The sequence below is a fragment of the Liolophura sinensis genome, chromosome 7, assembly GCF_032854445.1.
Source record: "Liolophura sinensis isolate JHLJ2023 chromosome 7, CUHK_Ljap_v2, whole genome shotgun sequence".
Classification (NCBI taxonomy): domain Eukaryota; kingdom Metazoa; phylum Mollusca; class Polyplacophora; order Chitonida; family Chitonidae; genus Liolophura; species Liolophura sinensis.
In genome coordinates, this window is record NC_088301.1 from 25,920,200 (window position 1) to 25,947,225 (window position 27,026).

Consider the following 27,026-nt stretch of genomic DNA (forward strand, 5'->3'; position numbering starts at 1 on the left):
AACCAATGCAAGGACGCAGTGGTTTGTGTCGATCTCGATCATGGCAATAATCCAAATCCCTAATCTCTTAGCGTCTTTCAAGGAGGCGCCTCCGTGGTTCGGTTAGCGCGCTAGCGCAGCGTAATGAGTCAGGAGCCTCTCACCGGTGTGAGTTCAAGTCAAGATCATGCTGGCAACTCACTGGGTATATATTATATATACGAAAGAAAGATACTAACGTAATGCTGCAGCCCAAATTTATGTTTCTCAACAATATTTATCGCGTGATAATCACAAGGCAAATATTATGTCTTCGATTTATGTATAGTGCGAAAAGTGGGGAAAAAAACAAAAAAAAAAACAAACAAATAACAGAAAGTCATGTATTAAATAAATACGGAACATTTTTCAGTTGCTGATGTTTTATAGAACACAACACTTTGGACAAATACATGTAACTTCAATTATATCACCTTGAACGGAATCCCGAAGTATATAATACGTTGTTCAGATACGTGAGCCGTGTTCAGTACTGAAAAAACTTTGTTGGGCTTTTAACTGGGACGGGAGTTTCCACCTTGACCATCGCGACCAAATTTTAGTCAGGAATATTCAGTTTAAGTGAGAACAAATAAATTTACAGTACATGTCAAAGTTGTTTTAAAGACAAACTGATCATCTTAATGAATACAGGGTTGACTGAATATTTACACTATTCTCAAGAGAATAGATCAGTTCTTAAATAGTCATTCTCCCTACAAATGGAGTTCCACGGCACCTAGACAGTATGTGAATGGACATCGCGTGGTGCGTGCATATGTGGACGCACATGTGGAGTCCAGACACCATGTGGAGTCCAGACACCATGTGGAGTCCAGACATCAGCATGCCTAAAATATTCAGCTCAAGGTTAATAAGAATCCAAGAAATGTCTTCACTGCTCGCGAAGTATTGCCATAAACATGCTGTTGTAGTCGCCGCCACAATCCCCAGATACAGCCTCTTCTAACGTTTTCTCGAACTGTTCCTGGTACGATTGCTTGATTTCGACCAAATCGATCTGAAAGGGATAGAGAAAAGAATGATAGAAAAGGATATAACGACAATCGGTAGCTTTGCGACTTCACGTCTGCAAGCAATCCTCTTTTCAGAAAAGTCTTTCCCACATGAACCTAAATAAAGACGAACAGTATAGAAAGTAAAACCATACTAGCGTTGACAGTGTGATGACTGGCAAATGGTTACACGTAGCTGGTAAAATACTGCCTCTTGTCAGTTTACCTCAGACAGGTTTTTTTTTTCATTCTGACGGTTCATGCAAATGCATGAATAGTAGCAATTTACACGCCCCCTAGCACCATAGCTTAAGCAGAATATGGTAATGAAAAATGCAGTGATGTTAACTGCAATTTATTAGACGTAACTGGTTTAGAAATATTCATTATGCTGTGTTGTCATCACATTAAACATACAATCACATTAAAACGTAACCATAAAGGGACCAGGCTTCGAGGATGCTTAATCCACCAGCAGAATCCTGGTTTATGCAGGAATACAATATAATTAAAGGCGTACTGAATACCGTTTCTTTTGACATGCACAACTTCCTCTAAATTTCTCACATTAAATACTTTCTTAGTTCTTAGATATTGTGATTATTGATCTGGAATGTCCATTATCGTTGGTATACGAATGTCTGTTTCAACGCCATGTCTTTGATGTGAGTATGTTAATGACACAGGTATGTTATTTTTCAAAGATCACGCACCTGAAATATTTGATTGGATGTCTCCCGAAAATCACCATCAAGACGTTAGTTAAGCGGGACAAATGGCGATTTAAAGTATCCACCGACAGGATCCTCTAGGCGAAACTCTGTTTGGGGATAGAAGCTGTTCACTTGCACATACAGAAGGTACTGACCCACAGCGTCCATTATGGTTCATGAGTGGTATACGAATGTCTAATACAACACCGACATTGACAGAATATACATACCTCGCTCCGCGACACGATCTGTCGAATGAGATCTTGGTCATTCGTCCCAAAACCAGCAATGCTTTCGTTAATCCGCCAAGCAAAGTAGGACTGCAAGTCTTCAATAGACTTGACTGAAAATTTAAAGACAGAACAACATAAGTAACAAAGAATATAGTTTAGGAGTATATTACATGTAAATACTTGGTTGATCCCACATTATGTTTCTGAGAACTGTTGACGCCATAATATCAAAAATTTCAACCCGGGAATAATATTACACAGAATTTGGAAGACTTATTAATTATATCAAGATATTGATTTATTTAATAAAGGGATGTTTATATTTAAAGGGTTGTGATCTTCCGCAAGGAATGCCTTAAATGACTGAACCAGAGGTCCATTAGCCACATACAAACCTAAAAACAGCAGATGAAAAAAATCTGAGTATTTAAATCCCACGTTAAATTTGCAAAACTTAATGAATTAAAATGTTTTTCGAACTTGCTCTTAGAGGCCACAGAATTAATGTACTCACATATTGTTATCAAAATCGTCCAATAGTTAAAGCAGTTATTCCACGAAAACCAATCAGAATCAAGAAAATTTAGGTTCCGGGCTAAACATGCAAAACTTAAGCATGAATCAGGATGGTTTTCTAACTTGATCTTAGGTTACATCAGTCTCATGAATAAGACTATTAAATCCTTACTTATTGCCAAGTAGCCATCTTTGACACTACCGCTACATTCACCCTCTATGGATTCCTTCAGGTCTTTGTTGGCGCAGTCTTCTTGTTTGTACGCAAAGAATGTCGCTCGTAACTGGGGAATACTTCTCCGACATAAGATGGCGTTTATATCGGATTCATCTGTTCCCCACTGATCTTCACCAGCCTACAAAAATTGACGGAAAGCGTTGTACATTTCATCGTATACAAAGACAAGAGATCACATAGCAAACTTTGGTCGAACTGAAATGAGAGTAAGGAAGACGCTGTTATTTCATAAAAGCCGACGTTATTAGCGAATTAAAGGTGAGCAGTTGTGCTGTTGTTTATTACACACATGTACCCTTTAACCTCAAATGTTCTCGCATATACCGAACTTCCCAGAATGCTGGTGCAGAAAACTGTTCAAAGCAACACAAAAACGATTTAATTGGAATAAACGACCAGAAACTTAAACTTGTCATGGTGAAGCAATGTACTGTTACGTCCTCCCAGCCCCGCAGTACTGATTGTGGGAGGGTGAGGTGGGCGGTTCTAAAATAAAATAATGTATGAGTTCAACCTCTTTGATTTTCTGTGCGTCCTCTGCTGCCAGACTGTAGTCCACGTCCTCGGACTCCTCCCGTCCGGCGTTAACTAGAGATATCATGAGGCGGCCGAAATAACCACTGGTATCCCCTTTCAAATCTTCCTCAAGCTCACTCTCAAACTCTGACAAAGAACAATGCAGGAAGTCTCTAATAATCTGTATGTTTTATATATATATATATATATATATATATATATATATATATATATATATATATATATATATATATATATATATACGTGTGACCACATGCTAGCTATCACATTGTCGTAGCTGCTCTGGTATTACTCTCTATGCTGCACGTCTTTAATTATACTATAAAGGTTTTTCCCGCCATACTAAATGCACCTTCTGATTGATTTGATGGATTGTTTTGATTATGTATGATAACGGCCAGTTATATGGAAGTAGGAAACTGGATTACCCGGGTTAAACCACAGTCATTTGACAAACTGCTGAAGAGCTTTTCCATGAGTGACGTATGTACAGATGCACAATGTATTGGTAAAGAATACAAACGGGTGTTCAATGAACTTTAAACTGGGCAAACGGCCACACGAGCGTTGTAAACCGTTTATCACCAAGGCCCCACGAACATGGCTCCAGAATCTGCGTCCTTGTGAAGTAAGCAGCATACGATCAATGCACTAGTTGGTTATGGGAACCAAACCACCGTATACCACAGCGCCGAAGAGTCTTTAGCTACAACCAAAAATGAGTGAAGGAAAACCTACAAATTCCCTGTATCTCTGAATATAAGATGACTGTCACATTTCAGGGTGGAGGAAACCGCATGTAAACAGCGGTTCTTTGTCAGGCACCAGACAAACCTTAGTCGCCAGCGAAAAGGACTGTTTACCAACACCTAGACCCACTAATAAAAGCTAAATCTTTAATATACATCATCATATCTTTGCATTTCCACGTTAAAATATAGAAATATATATTTTATACTGGGGGCCTCCGTGGCTCAGTTGGTTAGCGCGCTAGCGCAGCGTAATGACCCAGGAGTCTATCACCAATGCGGTCGCTGTGAGTTCAAGTCCAGTTCATGCTGGCTTCCTCTCCGGCCGTTTATTCTTCTTGAGTACGGCGTAAAAAACCAGTCAAATAAATAAATAAATATTTTATACTGAGGTGCGATTTACACAAACTAATTTACCCCTTCCATTTGGTTGATGTTTAACCCAGAATGTTTCATTTCTGCAACGAGGGTCAGGTGTAAGGGAGAATGAAATCGGAGTGTTTTGGGGGCACTGCCCTGTTTCCTCCCACCAAAATGCTGGCCGCCATCGTGCAAGCGAAATATTTTTGAGTACTGCGTAATACACCAATCAATTAAATACATAAACAAAGGGCTAAAAGTGAGCCAATCAGGTCACAGCCTGGATCTGAACTCTTGGTATCGGAACAGTGATGGCGGATGAGACATTCATACTTATTCGTACTCATACTATACTGCTATAGGTCAACCTGTAAGGGCCGAGTACAATTCTTGAACCGCGAAGGAATTTGTCAGGTTCCAAATGCATTTGTTGCCTTGATGGCTGTAAGCGGTGTTTTGTGTAGTCTTACATGACGGTCGCTGGAGACACTTGTCAGTATAACAGAAAAAAAATCAAAAACAAACAAATAAACAAAAAAAATCCGATGTGATTCTCTCACCATTTTTATACGCTTCCTTTATCTCCTCGATTTCCTCATTGGAGCGAGTACACAGGATCTCGATGAGAATGCTCTCTGTTGTGCCAATTCCCTACAAATTCATGCGTAACTTGCGTAACTTGCGTAACATGCGTAACACGCTTACAGTGGTACACCACGTGACCTTGTTCGTAGAAATAAACTTTTAAGAACAAAGATTTCGACAAAAGAGTCTGTGCCTAGTTATAAGTTTGGTTGAGATAATTGTAAAGAGAATATGGACTATATATTAATATGAAGTCTAGTGAAGTAATATCAGTAATACATGTAGTAATAGACTTTTTCTTTAATTACTTCGATTAAGTAATCAATCGCCATATATCCGGACCCATAATGGTCACATGATATTTATAATCAGTTTCCCAAAATCATAGATTTTCGTATTTGGCGTCTTAAGCTTGGCCACACTCGGGATCGAACCCAGACCTCATATTTACAAGGCCGAGGCTGTAATTGCTTGGTCAAAGCACTGAAATCACTAACTGGAAATGATAAATTCTCTAAACGTATAATTTGTATATTTACGTACGCTGAGAGCACGATGCAGTTCCCTGGCATCATACACTCTGGGAGGTGTCAGCAACGCTACGACGATGTTCTCGAAGTTACCTCCCAGTTCAGATTTCAACTCCTCAACCAGGTCCTGTGAAAAAAGATTTATCTTTTTGCAAATGTCGCGCTGTACAAGCCATCATTTTGATGAAAGGGTTTCTCCATGAAGCCATGCAGAATCGCAATTAACTGTTGGTGAAATAGTAGGTTTAGATGGGAATTTAGTGGCATATCTAGATAATTAATGTATATGGTGTATACATGTTTTTCATGAAAAATTTATACCACCAGTGTCAGACTTACATGTGTGGACAAAACCGGAGAACTCGTAGAGTAAATTACTAGTGACCTTCGGTAGGTACACCTGAAAAACCTTCAGAAATAAAGCCGCAGCAGAAGCAACAGCAGCTGGATTTGAACTCACAATCTGACTGGTCAAGGGCCTTGTAGTTACGGGGAGCCAGAGTTTTAACCATCTGATTCAGCAAGCCCGATTGTCAAGTTCCGAAGAATACATAATTCGCTAATCCATTCATACCTGACCGAATGTGGTCTTGAACACATCTTGGATTTCTTTTCTTTGTTCGTAAGAATGGTTACCGAGAATATCCACAATCGGTTCCTCGCTGGTGCCTGAAGAATGAACAACGACGTGACAATGACGGTTACTGAAAGCAAAAACCAACGGTTTTATTTCCACATATGACGGTGGACAGGTTTGTGGAGGAAACCTGGCATAGACTTTGGGAAACCACTTTCTTCGACAGATACCTGACGTACAGCCACAGCCAAGTCAAGCGTGAAGTGGATTCGATAACGCCATATCACTGTTGAAAAAGTACATATTGATTTATTTATTTACTTGATGGCTGTTTTACGCGGTGCTCAAGAATATTTAACTTATACGACGGCGGTTAGAAGTATATGTTGGGAGGAAACCATGACCATCCGCAGGTTGCTGGTAGTCCCATCCACGTTTGCACGACCGGAGAAGAAGCCAGCATGAGAAAAACTACATATTGTGGAAAGACCTGAAGTAGAGAATAAGCCACTTGGTAATTATAAGCCTCACTTGTGAAACCAAAATCATTTTCAAATGTGCATCGTATAAACACATATATAGGAAAGCATAGGCTTAAATTCAAGAACGTCATTTAAGAACAAGAATAACTACACTGGCCAGTTGGAGCATAAACCTAAAATGTTTTCTTCAAATTAAGTGAACACGTCTCTAATCACAAGCTGGTTAACATCGTTGCCTTACCGAATCCCTTCATGGCATCTTTGAGGGTTTGAGCAGCAGCGTCAGCGTTGAAATCACTCACTGGTTTGACTGTACCCTGTATAGGCCAATGAAATATACAAAGATATATTTCTTGTCTGTTCTTTTTGATGACGAATAGTTTACATATACACTCCAGTTATTTCGTCGTAATGGGAAAAAGATATGTCGGTGCAACAGAATAAGAAAGCCATCGTTCAGAGTCAATCGACGCTTCCATAATTAAATCTGCACGAAATCCAAAGCTAAAAATACATTCCGACATATATTACTGTGAAAGCAAAGCTTGGAACATGATCATCTAATCTCATAATCTTTATTTGCCATAATTAACGTGCCAAAAGATTCGTATGGGGTGTATTTTCGCGACGTCAAGTTTTCACATGTTCTCTACCTGAGATTCACAGAAGGGAAATTTAAACTGCAGCATTACATGTATTTATATATTTATTTATTTTAACTGGTGTCTTTTAACTCAAGAATATTTCACTTATACGACAACGAACAGCATTATGGTGGAAGGAAACCCCATACAGGGCCCGGGGGGAAACTCACGACCATCCATATGGTTGGAGAGGAAGTAATCGTGAGCTGGACTTGAACTCACATATGCAGCGACCGCTTTGTCTAGAGGCTCATTGAGCCGTGTTGGATCGAGACCGGAATCATCAACAAAATGTAAAATATTCGTGCTTGGCCCTATGCTGATCTGTGCGCAATATTTCACATAAATCGGTTCATAACTTTTTTCTGTTAAGTTGCAGGCAAACAGATATACAAACATCTGCAAAAACATTAATGTTGATCGTAGTAATAGCACGGGTCATGTTTTGAATTAATGATTATGGCACGGGTCATGTTTTGAATGAATGATTATGGCTTAGGAACACATCGACAATATTTCAGCGGTATGGTGGAGAGAACACCTTTATAATAGGAGGCAATGAATGTTTTTTCGCGGATCATGTTTTGAACAGGAGACCTATATACTGCTAACTGCTTCTCGCTCTACCAATCTACATCGCCACGTGGTCGACACACATCGATCGACTCCGAGCACATAAAAACACACCCGGTGTGAGCTTGCCTGAAATGTTAACTTGCCTTGACCCTTACACTAAAACACATACGTCTTAATTCGTGTTACACAGAGCATGTCACTTCTGATCAAATCAACCCGTCCGCAATATGTTTTTAGAAAAAGGTCAGCTGGGTAATTCCAGCAATTGGCAAGCTGGTAATCATGTGACGATGGGTTTTTTTAAAGCATTGTATACATGTGTATATAAGCCTTGTTCAAGCTATATGGTGAATCCAAGCATCCGACTTTAACTGTTTGCAATTCCACACCCTTGTTATACGTTGTGGATGTCTAATGGCCCAGCTTGTCTAGACATGTTGAATTGAAAAAAATTTCTTTTTTCTGTTTTTGTTGGCACTTGACATTCATGCGGTGAGGCTGGCATGTGCGGAATTCTCTGTGACCGTTAAAGACTGAGGAGTTCAAATCCGACTGTTTCTAGATTTGTACTTACTGGATACAAAATACAAAACTGGAGCTACCGCAAGTTACTAGTGGTACCCCTGAGTATTGTCCATATTGTTATGCTAATGGTTATTCTCGGGCAGATAGACCAAGAGTCTTAAGGCATTCTCATTCACGCGGTATTTAGGAATATTACTGATCTCGCGGGATAGTGTGTGAAATGCATTTAACAAGAACGGAACACTATAGTCGCTTCATGTCAGTAAACCAAAAATCTTGTTATTCTTTTATCTATAAAATAGCCATTTGTTAGGCCTAACAGTTTTAAAGAAACTCTGATTTTGTAGGATTCGTGTAGTAAATACTTTCTTCTATTACACGGAGGAATCTCTAACAATAGTCTATTTGAACGAGTTCACGTAGCACCGACGTGGCTATGGGTATGCATGTTATCGGACAAACGACGATGCCTCCTTGAGAAGAACACAATAGCTAAACCCTGACCTTTACCACATGTTTTCTCTCTTTCTTTCTTTCTACTCTTGGGCCGATTTCTACAGCAAGCTCATTCAGAAACAAATGCACCGGTTAAATTTAATGGTGAGATGACCCAGTGCTTCACATATCATACAATTAAGCTGTACAACGCAAGGTGAAAAGTTGCGCCTAACATGAAGTCCTGCGGTTATTCAAATCTGCGCAATCGGGGGAGTTATATTGCTGCATTCCAATATTGCATCAACGTATTAGTTATCAGGGGCTCCGTTTGATTTTTGGGATGTGCTGCATATTTCATATTCTATTTCACATCCTATATAGTAACATACCTACATGTACTGTAATTCTTCAACCTTTTTGCATGTTTGCAAGGTGTTTGTTCAAGAACACTTCGAAGACATACTTCTGTGCAGACTGATAAAATTACACTTTTTGAAGCCCTGAAATTGGCCAATCCAACCAATGTAATTCTGACTCCAAAACATCTTAAAAGTGTGCATAAATTGCACTTAAAGTTGCTTTTTCAGATGCCAAACGGTTGAGGAATTAGGATATATGTATACACCCTTATAGCTGCACTTAGTGACAGGACTGCATTGAGTATGTACTACCAAAACACGTGTTATGCGCAAGCAGCCAATTTGGCTGACATAGCAATCCTTCCTGTACGTACACTCTTCATACTTCAACTGACAGCACGATGACGTTATGACGTTGGATGAGACTATATCAACTCTTGACTGGGACGAGATGCTCCTAGCGAGTCTAAAAATATCAGACGCCCTTTTTTTATGTCTGACTGTATGAGATACATATACTCCACTTGGGTAAGTGCCATACATGCCTATGTTTATACAATGTATGTAGTAGGCCATGGATAAAGCCTGGTTGTTGTTTCTTAATTATATTAATATTTGTGATTTTTTACCACATTAGTTGCCTTCAGATCTAACGTGTAAACGATTTTGTTAATTTTGCCGACTCTTGTACTAAATTTAGTGCTATATCATTTGCCGCGAGTTCTCCAGCGAAATCACCCGCAACCAACAAACTTAGTGGGATTTGTTGCTGAGCTTGACATTAAAAGATGAAAAGTAATATACCATGGATGAAAAATGTATATTTATCAGCAGTACGGGTTTCGCAACTTTCAATGCATAATGACATATATGTATAGACAGGCTTATGTCCACATAAACGTATTACTTATACACTGACCGTTAGTTATATACATACAGAGCTACTACAGATCCCGTTATGATAACGTATTAATTCGACAGATGAGTGCGATCCACGATGAGTGCCTTTCATTCAGTCTGCACATAACAGCGTGTAAACATGGGACACGCCCATACTGTCACAAGTGTTTACCATACTTCACAACGTTACCCATGATACGGAAAAAATAGACAGTTCTTCAGTGTGTATGGGTATAGTATTAAAAGCTACGTGGATTGGACTTACCGTCATTTTTCTTGTTTAAATTTTGAAGGTTAACAACACCAACACACACAAACCAGTGACTTGATTTCTGTTCAGGGCTGAGAGGTGGTGGCGAATTGACCAAGAGTGAGCTATAAGAGTGCCGTTACTCCACACGAGATATGACTCTTAGCACCACCGTCACGTGGCTAGAACTGACCAATGGGAAGTTGTGTAAGGCTGTTTCTCACGAACGTGTACATAACACTTGGCAGCCGATCTATGGCTTTGGTAATGCTCTTATTAGTTAAGAATTAACGCACTTAGCATGTGTTTATACATAATAACATTGTTCACAATATGTCGCATTATACAGATTTGTATATGCCTGTATGCCCTCGACCTTGGAAACTGTTAAATAATATTACCTAATTCATTGACTTCCATGGTTTCACTGTTCCCAGCTATTACTTCATTGGCATTACTCCGACATTTGTGCGTTTGTATTATTGTTTACAGTACGTGATATTCATATTTATATAGTATTACTGATATTTATATAAATACCAGTATAATATAATGCAGACATTTCGGACTAAATTGCTATTTTTGTTTATGGAATTTAGTTATATGTGTGAGAACAACACAATCAACGCTGCTAATTACGTAAATTGTTTAAAACACTCTAAGTTGGGAACGAGAGTTACGACTGTGAAATATTAATTTTACTCACAGCTCATGCATTGTCGCAATCTTTAACTCCAGTATAAGAGAAAGTGGCGATAAGATATTGCCTTTACATATGAGTAACGCCATTTTTATATGTACTTCGCATGGTACTTCAGTGTCGACAGCACTTTGGCAGCATCGACTCGCCCTACCACAAATAGCCGCAGTGTGTATACATAGCTAATGATTCCTTGTCGTCATATGACTGAGAAATTGTCAAGTACGACAAACCCGAAACATCCTAAAATAAGGCTCTAGCAGATTTCACTGAGACAGCGATCCTGACTTTTCACACGAAAAATTAGTTTCCTCAAATTGGCAGTCACCTTGTAAAGTATAGGAAATACGGAAATCCGTGCTTCAAATTCAAATCTCATGAACCCAGAGTTTGACGGGTCGATTCAAATTAACATAAACACATTGCATTCAAGGAAATCGGCGCATATCTAATCTATAACGTCCATTGTGGATTTCTAACGGTTTACTGCATAACAGTATTGCAAAACTGATTGTGATTTTGTGACTTGAGAAAACAAATCTATCTACCTATTCTAGTTTAGAGCGTCATCGACAGTAGCCTTTCGATCATAAAACCCCATCAAACTCATCCCATATACCCTAATATCGGGATTAGAAACTTGTTGGTTACACTGTCCAGTAAATCTCCAGGGTATGCAGATATATTTATGAGTAAGAGATACACCGAAAACAACGAAGCGAAAACAACGAAGCGCTTTCGGGTTTTCGCCTCGCATTTTCTTTTACGCTTTGGTATTTCCGCGTTTCCAACTTTCGCCCTTTAGTGTTTTCCCGTTTTTATTTCACCTTATATTTTTCAGGCGAATAGCCATATCCGGCTTCCATATTTAACTGTTAAAATCTGGACTTTCCTATGTCAACAACTGTATCATGGGTATACCATCAGGGGGACGTCACTCTGAGCCTCTTCCTTACCTTTCACCTCACTTTTACCCTCCATTCTACTATATTTTCATACCAACGCTGCTCCCATGTAGAGTGTCTGGAGTGTCCCAAAAAGTGTCTGGCTGGCAGCAAAGAAAAGATACACAGAATTCCGAAAAGCAGAGTTGATAATACGGTCCAGATTTCTGTAGGTTCTATGGAGGCCGATAGAGGACTTCTCTCTACCTCGACCTTTCTACTTCAGAGCAGCCAGGCAACGCGTTTGGGAAGCGAGGTAATGAGGTAACGAAGTAGCGAGGTAGCGATCCGAGACAGCCAGATAGCGAAATTAACATAATCTCGCTGCCTCGCATCGCTTCCTCGCTACTACAGGCGAGGCAGCGAGGTGGGGTGCATTTATTCCAATCGCTCTAGTGCCAAGCTGAGGCATGCACTGTAAGTTGATCTCTTGCAATGGGGTTCTTGCACCCCGGTGCCTTATTAAGTATTACATCACTCAACATGACTACGTCACTCAAATTTCAGCAGCCGAGGAGGTTAGCGCGCTAGTGCGGCGTAATAACCTCTCTCCAATGCGATCCCTGTGAGTTCAAGACCAGCTCTGACTGGTTTCCACTCCGGCCGTACACAGGAAGGTCTGTAAGCAACTTGTGGGTGGTCGCAGGTTTTCCGCGGGCTCTGTCTGGTTTCCTTCCACCATAAGGTTGGCTGCCATCGATGTGAAATATTCTCGATTCAGCGCAAAACAGCAATTGAGTAAACAAAAAAATAAATTTACTTAAATAAAGAATTAATCAAATTTCAGATTCCTACCTCCAAGTACTGAAATATGGCGTAGTCAAGATTAATAGGACGGACGCAAATCACTATATATACCCCAACAAAGATTCTGTCTCAGCGCTACCTGGCTGCCTCGCATCGCTTCGTTACCTCGTTACCTCGCTTCGCTACCTTGTTACTTCGTTACCTGTCTTTGCTATCTCGTTACCTCGCTTCGTTACCTCGTTACTTCGCTTCGTCCTGTGTTAAAAAGGTCGAGGTAGCGAGATGTTCTCTATGGGCTTCCGTAAGGTTCATCCATGCAAATCTAAAAAGAAGGGGTACATTCTTGGATACGGTGTATAAATCACCAGCATAAATTTTATGCAATTGCTTGACCTTCATGGTTTCATAACTCCCAAATTCGAATTTATTAATGATATTTTATTAAACGCAGAATGTTTTGCTTTCGTCGGTCTCCCTGTGTATTTGTCTGTTCATTCATCCTTCTGTCCAAAAAGAATTGGACCGATTTGGATGAAATTCTGTGTACAGCTTGACATTGAACCAGTCATCAATGCATTAAATTTTGGTGATGATCGGAACGTGAAAACGGATCCAAGGAATTTTTCCAACGATTCTTTACCATTTTCAATGTCTATGAACAACTTTGCTAGGAAAGTTATGCACTGGTATTTATGACACTTGTATGGTGGCCTTCCGGATCTGGATCTTTATCGAAGAATTTTTTAAAAACTTTGCACACAGCTTAGTCGTGGCACAAGCAATTATCCATTTCACTTTGGATTTTAAATTAAACGATTCTTTACTTTGGCCAGATACGACACAAATATGTCCTCTGTATAGGTTGGAGGATTTATACTTATAGCTGTGACGGAAGTTTGCGCTCTGTTACTTTACATTACGTTTGTTTGTTTTTGTCTGTAAGAATAACGTAAACGCTGTTGCATAAGTAAACTACACATAGCCCAATGTCGTCTCCCCACACATTCTATTATGTGCGGAGAGACGAGATTGGACTAGTGGTAGATAAAAGCTCCTGTGGTAAAACGTTAAAAGCATTAGGCGTGGCATTGGCTGCTCTCACTCAAAAAAAAAAACCTGTCAGGTTTTGAAGTTGCATACGCTGGTAATTACACTGCAAAACACACTTTTAATGCACACAGCATATCGTGCCAACATGCAATTAAATCAACATGCATTTTGCAAAAGACTGAGTTTTTCATAGCATTGCAATTTTACCCTCCGCCATTATTCTGGCCGCCGGCGTATACGCGAAATAGTCTTGAGTGCGGCGTAGGAAAACAATCAAGTAAATAAATTGGCCTTCACGAGCTTGTATAGCTTACATGCATGTCACCTTTATCCATAAAGAAAACCGTGGTTCCAAGATCATATAGACTTGGGCTTAATTCTCAATACCGAATTAGAGCTGAATGTGCTTTATAATATTACACAATCATGCAGATACAGATTTTTGTCACGAAAGGCTGGGTTATTTTTTGCTTTTATTACTTAAGGGTTCCCAGTGCGTTTAAATGATACAGTGCATGTTTAGTGGAACATGGCATAAAACAAATGGGCTGAACATACCATCAGGCAATGGGTCGCTGTATGAGATGGTACTATTTTCAATGAATGATCATGGCTTTACACCATCTTGTCAGGATTTCAGTCATATCGAGGAGATATGCCATTTTGAATGTACATTATTGTCAGCATATGATAGCAGTATAACAGCCCTATCGTGGTGAGCTTCTACTTTGATTGATTTATTTATTTATTTGATTGCTATTTTACGCCGTACTCAAGAATATTTCACTTACACGACGGTGGTCAGCATTATGGTGGGAGGAAACCAGACAGAGACAAGGAAAACCCACGTCCATCCGCAGGTTGCTGGCACACCTTCCCACGTACGGCTTGAGAGGAAGCCAGCATGAGCTGGACTTGAACTCACAGCGACCGCATTGGTGAGAGGCTCCTGCGTCATTACGCTGCGCTGGCGCGCTAACCAACTGAGCCACGGAGGCCCCTTTCTGCTTTCTGTCATACCTAAGACTTTAAACATTGTTGCTACCTCCCTTGGCGCTCAGCACTGTGAGGTTAGAGCAAGGAAACAAGATTGGTTGGCCCGGTGTTACTATAATGTGACTGGGTGGGGTGTCGTGTCTGGTGTCTTCCGCATGATTCTTCAGTGGCGGCAGCACTTTGGCGGCATGGACTCGCTCTGCCACAATAAATCACACTATATGTATGCACACCTAATGACTCCTCGTCGTCATAAGACTGAAAAATTGTTGAAGGCGACGTTAATCCCCAAGCATTCATCCATTCATTCGACGTACCTACAGAACAATGAGGGTGTGTGAGTTGTGGGTGTGAGTTGTGGGTGTGTGAGTGGGGGGTGTATGGGTGTAGGGTGTGTGGCTGGAGGACGTGTAAGGTGGAAGTTGGTGATAGCCGACAAAACAACGCTATGAATGGCCTCGTTAAGAGAGGTAATATTCAATACTTCCAGCCGTAAGTAGTTTAACAGCTGGAAATCTTGTTTTATTATTTGTTATTGCAGTATGCCCGTTTGTCTTCAACTGATTTTTTGGCAGAAGAAGCAAACAGTTTCGTGAGTTTACATTATGATGTACTTCAAACTAATGACGAATATGCTATTAATTATGCACGATGTGCAATTTTCACAAGTGAATGTACTCTGTCATGTGTCTTCATGATACCCAGGTGCTTACGTCACTGATGACGACACGCACTGTCTACATTACGCCATACATGATCGACGTGCTGACGTCACAAAATTTGTCCATGAATCTCACTGGACTTTGATCAGACTCTATCACAGTTCTCTATAGCCTACCTATAGATACACTATTAAAGTATACAGTGTTTCTCATCCGCGCTGTTGTTTTCATTGCTCTCTAAGAATGGCCAGCAGAAGTGATTTGTAATCTCCTCCACAGTCGGAATCCACGGCTGCCTCCAACGACTTCTCAAACTGTTCCTGATAGCTCTCCTTGATTTCCACCATATCAATCTGTGAAAGTAAATCCAAAAGATTAATTCACGACTATAATTATAAACTGCGCGTGATACTTGATCGTGTTTTTGTCACACAGACCCTCGTGCAATGAAAATCTCAACCAACAGATGACTGGCACTTGAGGTCATGCCAATTGGGTCAATAATAAATGAATTTGAAAGTACCGTAATGGTGAAAAGAACTCCCGAAGAAAGACCTTGAGTTCCAACACGGCCGCCAGTCCAAGACATCCATTGTCAAGTTCCGGTTAAATGATGGAATCAGTCGAGTTTTTGAAGTTTTTCTCTCAAAACGAACAGCAAAACACACTGCAGTTAGATATGCACAATATACAAATGCGACATGGAACAGTCAGATCCGGGGTTTAGTTTAAAGTCTGGGCTTTTGTCTACAAATTATTTTCTGTATGATGCCGGTATTTAAACTTTTAGACGGCGTGTTTTTTACCTCACTTCTGGAGACGATCTGTCGAATCAAGTCCTTGTCCTCTGTTCCGACCCCCGATATACTCTTATGAATACGCCAAGCAAAATAGGCCGGCAAATTCTCCGCTGCTCTGACTGGAATTTAAGAAAGAAAAACTCGGGTCTTAGAACAGGGAGAAACGTTTTATACTCTGCCAAGTAGATTTACACGTAACAGTTCCAAGTCTGAGAAAAGCTTTGAACCAGACAGTGCATCTCACATTTTTCAGAAATTAGTTTTAAAAAAGTCTAGAGAGAAGAAAAGGCAAACATGCTAGTCTGTGTATAGCCTAACATTTACGCTGAACTGATCCTCTGAAGCTTCGAACAAACAGTGAATCTCACCTTTTCCGATTATTTTAATATTTAAAAAAGTAATGAGAAACTGAGACTACAATGGAACTATCATTCTAAAACAGAAATGTATCTATACTGCCTGCTTTGAGATCACGCCAAGTCTCGTCATATCGAATGCAAATATGACACAACTTACTGATGGCAATGTACCCGTCTTGAAGACTTCCGCTGCACTCGTTCTCTATGGCCTCCTTGATATCCTGACCAGCAATATCCTGATAGGCCTGGAATGTCGCCCTCAGCTGCATCACGTTCCTCCGGCAGAGGACAGCGTTAATATCAGCCTCCTCTGTACCCCACTGGTCAGCTCCTGCCTGAAGAAAAAGTACAAATACAAAAAGTAATGGACAAGGACAGACACGACGTGATGATACTATGTGCAGATTTTTGAGCATGGCGTTAAACAACCCGTCAGCCTATGAATGGGGACAGTTTCACTTCATGTGTTGGCTCCAAGCACTTGTTCTCATCTCTTCTTCCCTTGTTCTTGTTACAAGTTTACCAAACTTCAATCCTTAGAAATTAGAGTCAAAATGCTGATATAAATCTATCTGTATTCTATATATAAAACGTATTTGCTACATTACTTCTTGTGAACATTTTTGCGCTGCATTTTACTTAAGTTTATTTAGTGAAGAATGTTTTGTTATCTATATCGAGGCCTAGTCTGCTAAAAAATCGTCCCCAATGATCTGTATGTTTGCAGTCGCGCATGCTTTATGTAACGTTGTAATCTAGTTTTTTAAGTGTTGTGTGCACCTTACGCACGAACTACCGTTTTACCTCTTTGATCTTGTTGGCGTCCTCTCGCGCTAGGTCAAAGTCCACATCCTCGGACTCGTCTCTACCTGCGTTGCAAAGAGACACCATCAGACGTCTGAAATAACCGCTGGTGTCCCCCATCAAATCCTCTTCCATATCGGCGTCAAACTCTGTAGAGTAACATGAAAATATAAAGATTCCACTACATGTTTGGATTTATTTATTTGTTTGATTAGTGTTTTACGCCATCCTCAACAATATTTCACTAATACGACATGGGAGGAACCCACGACCACCCGTAGGTTGCTGACAGACCCCCGTACGGCCGGTGAGGAAGTCAGCATGATCTGGACTTGAACTCACAATGACCGCATTGGTGGGAGGCTCCTGTGTCACTGCGCCGTGCTAGCGTGCTAACCCCCTCGGTCATGGAGGCTCCACTCCATGTTTCACTTGGTGTATATGTTTATAATAGAGCAATATCCATCACCAGCCCTGTTTGTCTTATGAGAACGATATCGTCCGGAATTTCGAAAGACACATTCATTTACAACGTGAATCTGATTTCCATCGTGAATCTCATGTCCAGCGTGAATCTCATGTACAACGTGAATCTCATGTCCAACGTGAATCTCATGTCCAAAGTGAATCCTATTACCTACGTAATGGCACGATGGATCCCCAGCCCAGTTTGCCATCGAGGAGAAGGAAAGCGTTCGGTAACACGTACTGGGAAATATTGTGCATGAGAAAAGGTTTGACACAGACATACTTTGCCTTTGTCTCAACAAATGACATCAGAATTGCACATCAGAACTTATTTGTTTTGCCAATATGTTTGCCATTTTTATACAATTACCTTTTTGGGGTAAGCTTATCATTTTAGTAGCAATACCATTTTTTGCATACTTACCATTTTTGTATTCTTCTTTGATCTGCTCAATTCCTGAATTTGAGCGAGTAGCCAAAATTTCAATCAGCATGCTTTCATCCGTGCCAGCACCCTGTCAGAGGAAAGTATATTTACATTTTAACCTACAATTGGCCAATCAGAAGATGGAAATAATTCATAGATGTGACAAATTACAAAAAAAGAGATACTGACAGAAGACATTAAACCCATCAATATCGCAGTTCATGGAATGTTAATTATCGCAGAATCATGGGGAGGCTGACCTCATGGAACGTTAACTGGCGCAGAATCATGTGAAGACTGACCTCATGGAATGTTAATTATCGCAAAATCATGTGAGGACTGACCTCATGGAATGTTAATTATCGCAAAATCATATGAAGACTGACCTCATGAAGTGTTAATTATCGCAAAATCATGTGAAGACTGACCTCATGAAATGTTAATTATCGCAAAATCATGGGGAGGCTGACCTCATGGAATGTTAATTATCGCAGAATCATGGGGAGGCTGACCTCATGGAATGTTAATTATCGCAGAATCATGGGGAGGCTGACCTCATGGAATGTTAACTGGCGCAGAATCATGTGAAGACTGACCTCATGGAATGTTAATTGGCGCAGAATCATGGGGAGGCTGACCTCATGGAATGTTAATTATCGCAAAATCATGTGAAGACTGACCTCATCGAATGTTAATTATCGCAAAATCATGTGAAGACTGACCTCAGGGAATGTTAATTTTCTGTAGGAGCACGTCTCCAATGTTCATGTCTGTGGCTGATCAGTTGTATGTGTTAGATAAATGTTGACATATACAAAGTTTTGATCGGCACATGGGCAAAAAAAACCCCAAAACCCCAAAACATTCAATAGCGTAGAATGAGTTACCGATATGGCCCTGTTAATTTCCCTGGCGTCGTACAATCTAGGAGCAGTTAACATAGCCACAACCAAATCCTCAAAGTTTCCTCCCAGCTCTGACTTGAGCATCTCCACCAGATCCTATTTTAAAACAAATAAAAAAAAAACATTTTAATTAAAAATAAAAACAATGGTGCTAGTGTGTATAGAAGTTACAATTAATTTAAGCATTTACACGAACAGTTAAAGAAGCGGATTTCACTGGTTACGTTTGTCACACTGTCGTGGCTGCTCTGGTTATACTATCCATGCAGTACTTCCATGTACTCGAATTGATATACACCAGTGACAACTTACAATTTTAACAGTGTGAAACAATTGCAGAATCACAGACTATTTATATAATATTGCGCATAAACCTTCTTATTTTTAATTGTAACGAAATTTGTCATGCAGTTGTACGCCATGAAATGAAATTGAATAGCATACAGATTTTCACTACAGTCATATGGTTGCAGCTACTTCGTCAGATTTATGTTTTGTATACTTTTTATAGATGGACTACGCCCATCGAAAGACCCACCTCACCGAATTATGTTTTATAGACTTTAAACAGCTAGATCACGTCTTTATGCGATCTCCGGCTTCACCAAATAGCATTTTATAGGCTTTGTACAGATAGATTACTTAGTTATAGGCTGTCGGCTTCACCAAATGATGTTTCATAGACTTTGTACATAGAAACTATATCTTATAACAGTTTTTGCTTCACCAGAAATGTTTTATAGACAAACAGCCGCTTTAGAAACACTTACCTCGCCAAATGACGTTTTAAACACATCTTCGATCTGTTTGCGCTGTTGGAATGAATGGTTACCGAGGATCTCGACAATAGGTTCTTCACTGGTTCCTAAAGTGGCAACGAAGATTGATTTGATTGATTGATCGGTGTTGAACGTCATGATCAAAACATTGTCTCCTGTGACTCCTATGATTTAAGGTCAAGGTCAAGGGCCTGATGGTGGCAATAGGCAGCAATGGCAACGAAGACCATATAGATGACTAAACAAGGGTGACAATTTCTTATGGGTTTAAAATAGTTCAGCTTGATACTACATCTAGCATGTGGCATGAAATATTATATTACTTAGCTGGTTTATCGCCGTCAAAAAGAAAACTTTTGGTACACTGTTTATATCGATTCAGAGTACTTGCTTAAGCTTGCAGTGAACAAATGCTTAACATGGTTTTTCGCTTTTTATAAATTAAATGATTTTTGTTTCGTGGTTTTAAAAGCGTCCGTCTCCTTTTTTATGTATGTTTTAGGTGTTTCCCTTCTCATGAAAATAATATACCGTTTCCTGCTTCGAAGATGTTTTCGCTAAACTATATGATGGAAATACTGCTATTGTGGCGTAAAGGTTTTAACCAAGCATTTATTTATCCCCACTTACCGAACCCAGTCATGGCGTCCTTGAGCTTCTGAGCGGATGGTTCCGGATCAAAATCGTCCGCATCACGAACAGTTCCATGGCCCTGAAAGACAAAAACATCAACTATAAAAGCACTTACTTGATATAATGGCACTTCTGCAAAAAGGGGACTGAAAAGATTGTTCACAACATTTTATAACATTCCTGGAACAACTCGCCAGCCACTCGAGTTTTAAAGTAATGGTCCCTCCCAACCAATCCTCCTCTCCCCCTCCCCCAAATGCCCCTCTAAACACACACACCTCTTTCGCTATGTCCCTGAATCCCAAGAATTATAAAACAAGACAAGAGAAACTGGAGAAATGGGAGTCTCATTTGAAGCATGTACTGAAACTAACTGTAGCTTTGAGCAATTAAGTTCGGTGCATTTTTTTAAATGTGATTTTCGTGGTAAAGAATCATTATAAAAATTCCTAGAGCCATGAATAAAGGACATATAAAGGCAGCCAAAATAAAACAGTTTTACTCCTTGGAGAAGCTAACTATGTTTCCTTCATTATGCATGCACATGCTAAACGTTCAAGCAATTAAAACTTATTCAGAATGTTCCTTTCCCGGTAAACATTTCCATGACAACAAATTGCACGACTTATTTCCACCACATCTTCTACATGATAGCCTCTTCATCAACGCACCCAGTGAATTTTCCTGTACATTGTCCTGTTCTCTGATATGATCCGATGTGATCACTTGCATGTGTGTAATAAACTGTCTGCCGTCTTCTTTCAGCACATTTTTGTATTAAATGTCTCGTGACAAATCCGTTACACAGACATACGGTTATGTTCCCTTGTATTGCTGTTTCAAGGACTGTTTTAATGTAATCACATCTCATTATGCAAAACCCCATGCAATCTAATAAGAATGCACTATAAATATAACACTGTTGGTACAGGTCAATTTATGTTTTCGATGATTCACGTTTTCAAATCATCTTACTGTGATTGTTACTACAGGTCATGATCGTTAAACACGTGTTCATGTATACTGTAACTATATATATATTTACCACGTATATCGGTATGTAAGGCGTGTAAATTCGTCTTAAATACATAGCAATATATATAGGCTACTCCCAAACTAGTCAAATATTCCCACACTTGGGGAACAACTACTTTTGATATACGGTTTTTGATGGCATTTCTTGTATGGTTCAAATACAGTATTTAATTCTATAAAGTCAAATGCACATAAAACTCGTGAATTCTATTATCCCTCAGTTGCAAGAAATACGAACAAAGGTGTTGGATCTCCGTGAGTACAATTTCTTCTGCAGGGACAGTTAGAAGACATTTATATTTTTTTATTTTCTGAATATTTATAGAAGACTGTGATGTCTTTTGTATTTTCGTGAAAAGTTAGAAGGTTTTTAAGTTAAGTTTTTCTGAATAGTGATAGAAAGCGTTGACATCTTTGCATTCTCCTTAATATGTTGAAGGCTGTGTCTATCTTTTGCATTCCTCTTATTAATTTAGATGTTATCAATGTCTTTTTCATTCCTCGTAATAGTGAGAAAGCTGTGGTGTCTTTTGCATTCTTCGTAATAGTCGGAAAGCTGTGGTGTCTTTGCATTCTTCGTAATAGTGGGAAAGCTGTGGTGTCTTTTTCGTTCTTCTTAACAGTAAGAAAGCCGCATGTGATGTCTTTTTCATTCTTCTTAACAGTCAGAAAGCTGCATGTGATGCCTTTTGCATTCTTCTTAACAGTCAGAAAGCTGCATGTGATGCCTTTTGCATTCTTCGTAATAGTAAAAAGCTGTGATGTCTTGTCCTTCTTCCTTTTAGTCAGAAAGCTGTGATGTCTTTTTCATTCTTCGTAATAGCCAGAAAGCTGTGATGTCTTTTTCATGCTTCTTAACAGTCAGAGAGCCGCATGTAATGTCTTTTTCATTCTTCTTAACAGTCAGAAAGCCGCATGTGATGTCTTTTTCATTCCTCGTAATAGTAAGAAAGCTGTGATGTCTTCTGCATTCCTCTGAATAATCAGAAAGCTGTAATGTCTTTTTCATTCTTTGCAATGGTAAGAAAGCTGGGATGTCTTTTGCTTTCTCCTCAATAGCCCGAAAGCTGTGGTGTCCTTTGCTTTGTTCGTAAAAGTCAGAAAGCTGTGATGTCTTTTATATTATACGGTCCCAGATAGCACGGTTGGTAGAGCGTCTGTTTCGGGTGCGGTAGATCCAGGGTCAATCCTGGATCGGGTCACACCTAAGACTTTAAAAGAGGGCGTTATAGCTTTCTCGCTTGGCGTTCAGCATTAAGAGGATAGTGCAGAGACTGGTTGCCAAGTATCAGTATGATGGCTCGGGCGATGCGCCTTACTTGCGTTCGGTAAATCGTCTCAGTGAAGCAGCACTAGATAAAAGAGCGGTGGAAATCCGTTCTGCACAAGGACGCATATTACACGTACATGCACCCTACGAACTTCGTCGTCATATGACTGAAAAATTGTTAAGTACCACTCAATCAGTCTTTGCTCTCACGACAGACGACCAGCCTACTGAATGACGCGGCTTTAAGCCCGGAGATTTATCATTTACCTGGAGAAGGGCGCTGGTTTCCTGCACCCCTACACTTGGTCGTCATAATATAAGCGAAATATCGCTGAGATCATAGTAAATCCCCATATTGTCGAATAAATGCATAATTATGTATGTAGGTATATGGTGAGCCGAAAACAATGGCATAATAATTATATCTTCTAGATATCTTATAGCTTCTAGATTGACCAATACAGTTTTGGCATGTTGACCGTTCTACATACAGGATCAAACATCATTCTCTATACCGGTACCAAGCTAGTATGTCTGCTAATAGCAGAGGGTTGGTTTATTTAACACCACAGGCTATTAATAACACATGTATGTATGATGTGGATAACATGATATGGATTTAAATACAACTGCATTCTTTACAAAGCATATGTCTGCGAATAAGAGCCAATTGTTGCATTTGACGTACAACTGTGGGTTCGAATATAATCCTAACTGATAAAGCTGTCTGCTTGTTTTGCGTCTTCTTTTTCATGGCCATAACAAAATTTTCACATTTTTTTTAATACAATACTACCATTAATGAAAATTACTCCATGTAAAGTTTTCTTTGGGGGCTTACGGGATTTTTGCCCTGCACTTTATACGTAATAACGGGATACCTGAAACCGTTATACTATCGTCTGACGTAACCTGTAATAAATCTACACAGTAGTTGTATTGTCCTCATCACTATTGAAGTTCACAACTAGTCTTTCAAAATAGTTGTCTAAAGCTAGAGAAAGAGAGCATAATCTCAAAACTTAAACTTTTATAGAAGGTTAGCACGCCAGTGCGGCACAATACGGTGGCTGTGAGTTCAAGTCCAGCTCATGCTGGCGTCCTCTCCGGTCATACGTGGGAAAGTTTTCCATCAACCCGCGGATTGTCGCTGGTTTCCCCCGGGCTCTGTCCAGTTTCCTCTCGCCATAAGCCGTTGGATGCCGTCATATAAGTAAAATATTCCTGAGTACGGCGTAAAACACCTCTCAAATAAATAAATAAAATCTTTATGACACAATGACAGGAATTTGCGTGGTAGGCCAGGGCTATTTATCCGTGAATGAGTCAGTTATACAATATAAGGGTTACACTAGAAAGGCTTCCATAGAAGAACAAGTGTTGTTCACCTGGAAAAACGAGCACAGTGTGGCATGTCATGTACCCAGTGACCCGAGACGATCTCCATGCTGGGTCAACATGGACACATTCATCTCTGCCAGTATGGTGGGCTTATCTGGGACGCGGTAACATTGTGTACGACTCTATGGTATGTGTAAACCAATAGTCCTGTCTAAAGACGTGCATATCCTAAGTATTCATTTGATCAGTGCATACAAGTTCTACAACTTATATTCTAAAGCCTTAGAATATATACATAAACATACACGTAAAGTGTGCGTGTTTTGATGTGTGTCTTGGAGTGTTATTTCAAATGTAATTAATTAAAACACAAGTTATTCTGGCAGTGTCAGGTAAATAGGCTAGCATCGAATGTCGTAAGTTTTAGTAAACATTCAGTTAACACATGCATAACATATAAATCATGCGCTGATACGATATAAACATACCTAGAGCGTATATTGTATACAAAGTTGGCTGCATGTGCACTATATGTATATGCAAAAGTGGGCAAGGTTGCAAGGTAATTTCTATTGGTTGGCAATGGTTTATTTATTCATTTATTTTTTTCAAATAAATGAAGTTTAGCAAATTGAATCGTGGTTGCCCCTGGCGGTCTTTCTTGAAACAGCACTATATCGCATTCAAAAAGAAATGCTTGTGCGGGGTGCTGTGTACATCTCACAGCAATCATGAATGAGTGGACTTCCAGGTATGTATATAATATACACACAACACAAACACACACAGACGATTCAGAGATACATTAATATACGTATATATGCCACAGTCATAATTTGAAGACCGTTATTTTTATCGTATATACATTAAGAAGAGCCTGATCGGTATATATATATATATATATATATATATATATATATATATATATATATATATATATATATATATATATATATATATATATATATATGAGTCAGAGTCAGGAATTACATTAAGGTTCGCCCTGAGGCTCTGATCGGATTGTGCATACACTTACTATGTATGCATGAATGTACAGGAAGCTCTTCACGCTATACACCATTTGCCGGCCCACGTATGACTGAACCTCCAAGGCAGTTTAAGGCCTACTCTACATGTGTACACGGATACTACCACGCTGGCTGTACTGACATAGTTTAAATAGCGGATGTGTGTAGGGTTAGCATCAACACCTATATAGATAACAATGACTAACCTGAGATAAAATAGCTTATAAGATTATACCATATCCCAAGTATCAATCTGTAACGAAAACTCCAGAGCACTGCATTAATTTTGTCCCATATGTAACCCGGAGATGTGATTTACGGTACATCTACAAAGGATAATGAACGTTGACGCACTCTAAATAATTCATATCGGTAATTAACTTCCTCTTCATGTCATTTGATGTGTTTCGCAACGCATGGTAACCTTTCTTGCGTTCCAAAAGGGATATATATCATTCTAAAATGAGAAAATGCCCTATATATGGATACCCAAGATATGTATACATGATCTAGGCTCTTAATCAAGCTTGCCAAATGAGGTTTTAGTCAACATACAGGTAAATATACACATTACATGTCGGCATATTGCGCATGCAAAGAACATATACACAAATCAATGTGGAGTTCTATGTATACAGTAACATAGAAAAGCCATTTTTTTCGACAATTTTACTTAGTATACCTCTCCAGCATCATACGTACCATAATATACACCTGGAAGCGTATTCTCTCTCTCTCTCTCTTTTAAATTTTTTAATTTTCATGAATGATAAATATGGGTGTAGGCATATATTGGAAGAGAGTATGTATTAACGACGACAGTGTTAAATTGTTGAAGATGTCGAAAGAGGTCACTAGTAAAGCTGTGTAGTGCCCAGCGTACACACATGTATATATGTAGGCCTACTGAAAGTTACTCCTAACATTACACATTGTATATGTTAGAGTGTAAAATCAGTCTTCTGGTACACCACTTGGACATGACAACTGGCGAGACACGCCCAAAATACTGCATGCTCTTATAGCCTATTCAGGTCAACTTAACACGATATACACATCTAGTGGAATAAATATGTAGCTGTGCATACTTTCTAAATCTGCTACTGTTTCAGTTCAACAAAATAAAACGCCCCTTAACGTCGTATTGTTCGTCGAAAGAAGAACAGAGATAACTTACCCAAGAGTTTCCCATCGTTGCTGTTACGAGATAGCTCTCTGTGTAGTGAATATGGGATGTTAACAAACGTGTCGATAGCCTGTCGCCGGTACACGCAGATAACTCAGCGTCAGTACAATGTAGACGTCACGTGACTCAGCTCGCCCACAAGAGTATGTGTGCATACGAAATATTTTGAGAAGGTGTTTTCTATAGTTGACTTATACACTTAAATATGCGGAAATCCGACACATTCTCTGTGTAATAAGATTATATAGCTCAGCTCGAATGTACAATAACACACGCGAATATAACAGATATTCCTGCACCAGCCCATATGTGGGCATATAATAGTCTTCACTGCCGAAGCGTATATGACTTTATAAAGCGTATAAAGTTTTTTTAATTTCCTTTACTCATTCATTACAATAACATTATTATAAAATGCACAGACCTAAGATTACCAACACTTACATTTGTTTCTTTTAATTATTTCCATTTGATTGGCTGATTGATTGGTAGGTTGGTCAATTAACGGATTGCTTGATTGATTGATTGATTTGAAACTAGATTTATTATGTGATAACATTCTAGGTGCATGCATACTAATCAGTTTTATCCACCCATGAAGAAGACGCGAATATAAAACAGAATTTCATATACATGTATGTATGTT

General features: G+C 39.5%; 1 protein-coding gene across 1 annotated transcript; it reads right to left on the reverse strand.

The window, feature by feature from the left end:
• Window positions 1-348: 348 nt before the first annotated feature.
• LOC135470784 (annexin A6-like) lies at window positions 349-26,676 on the reverse strand. The gene is made up of 18 exons (XM_064749826.1): window positions 26,372-26,676; window positions 20,518-20,599; window positions 19,879-19,973; window positions 19,091-19,204; window positions 18,201-18,291; window positions 17,309-17,457; window positions 16,662-16,839; window positions 16,152-16,264; window positions 15,580-15,698; window positions 11,946-11,994; window positions 6,796-6,871; window positions 6,070-6,164; window positions 5,509-5,622; window positions 4,941-5,031; window positions 3,249-3,397; window positions 2,669-2,852; window positions 1,978-2,090; window positions 349-1,039 (listed from the first exon to the last, which is right to left on the reverse strand). Exons 1-18 carry the CDS (start codon window positions 26,384-26,386, stop codon window positions 914-916), a joined length of 1,953 nt encoding a protein of 650 aa, XP_064605896.1. The 5' UTR covers window positions 26,387-26,676; the 3' UTR covers window positions 349-913.
• Between the last annotated feature and the right edge of the window lie 350 nt (window positions 26,677-27,026).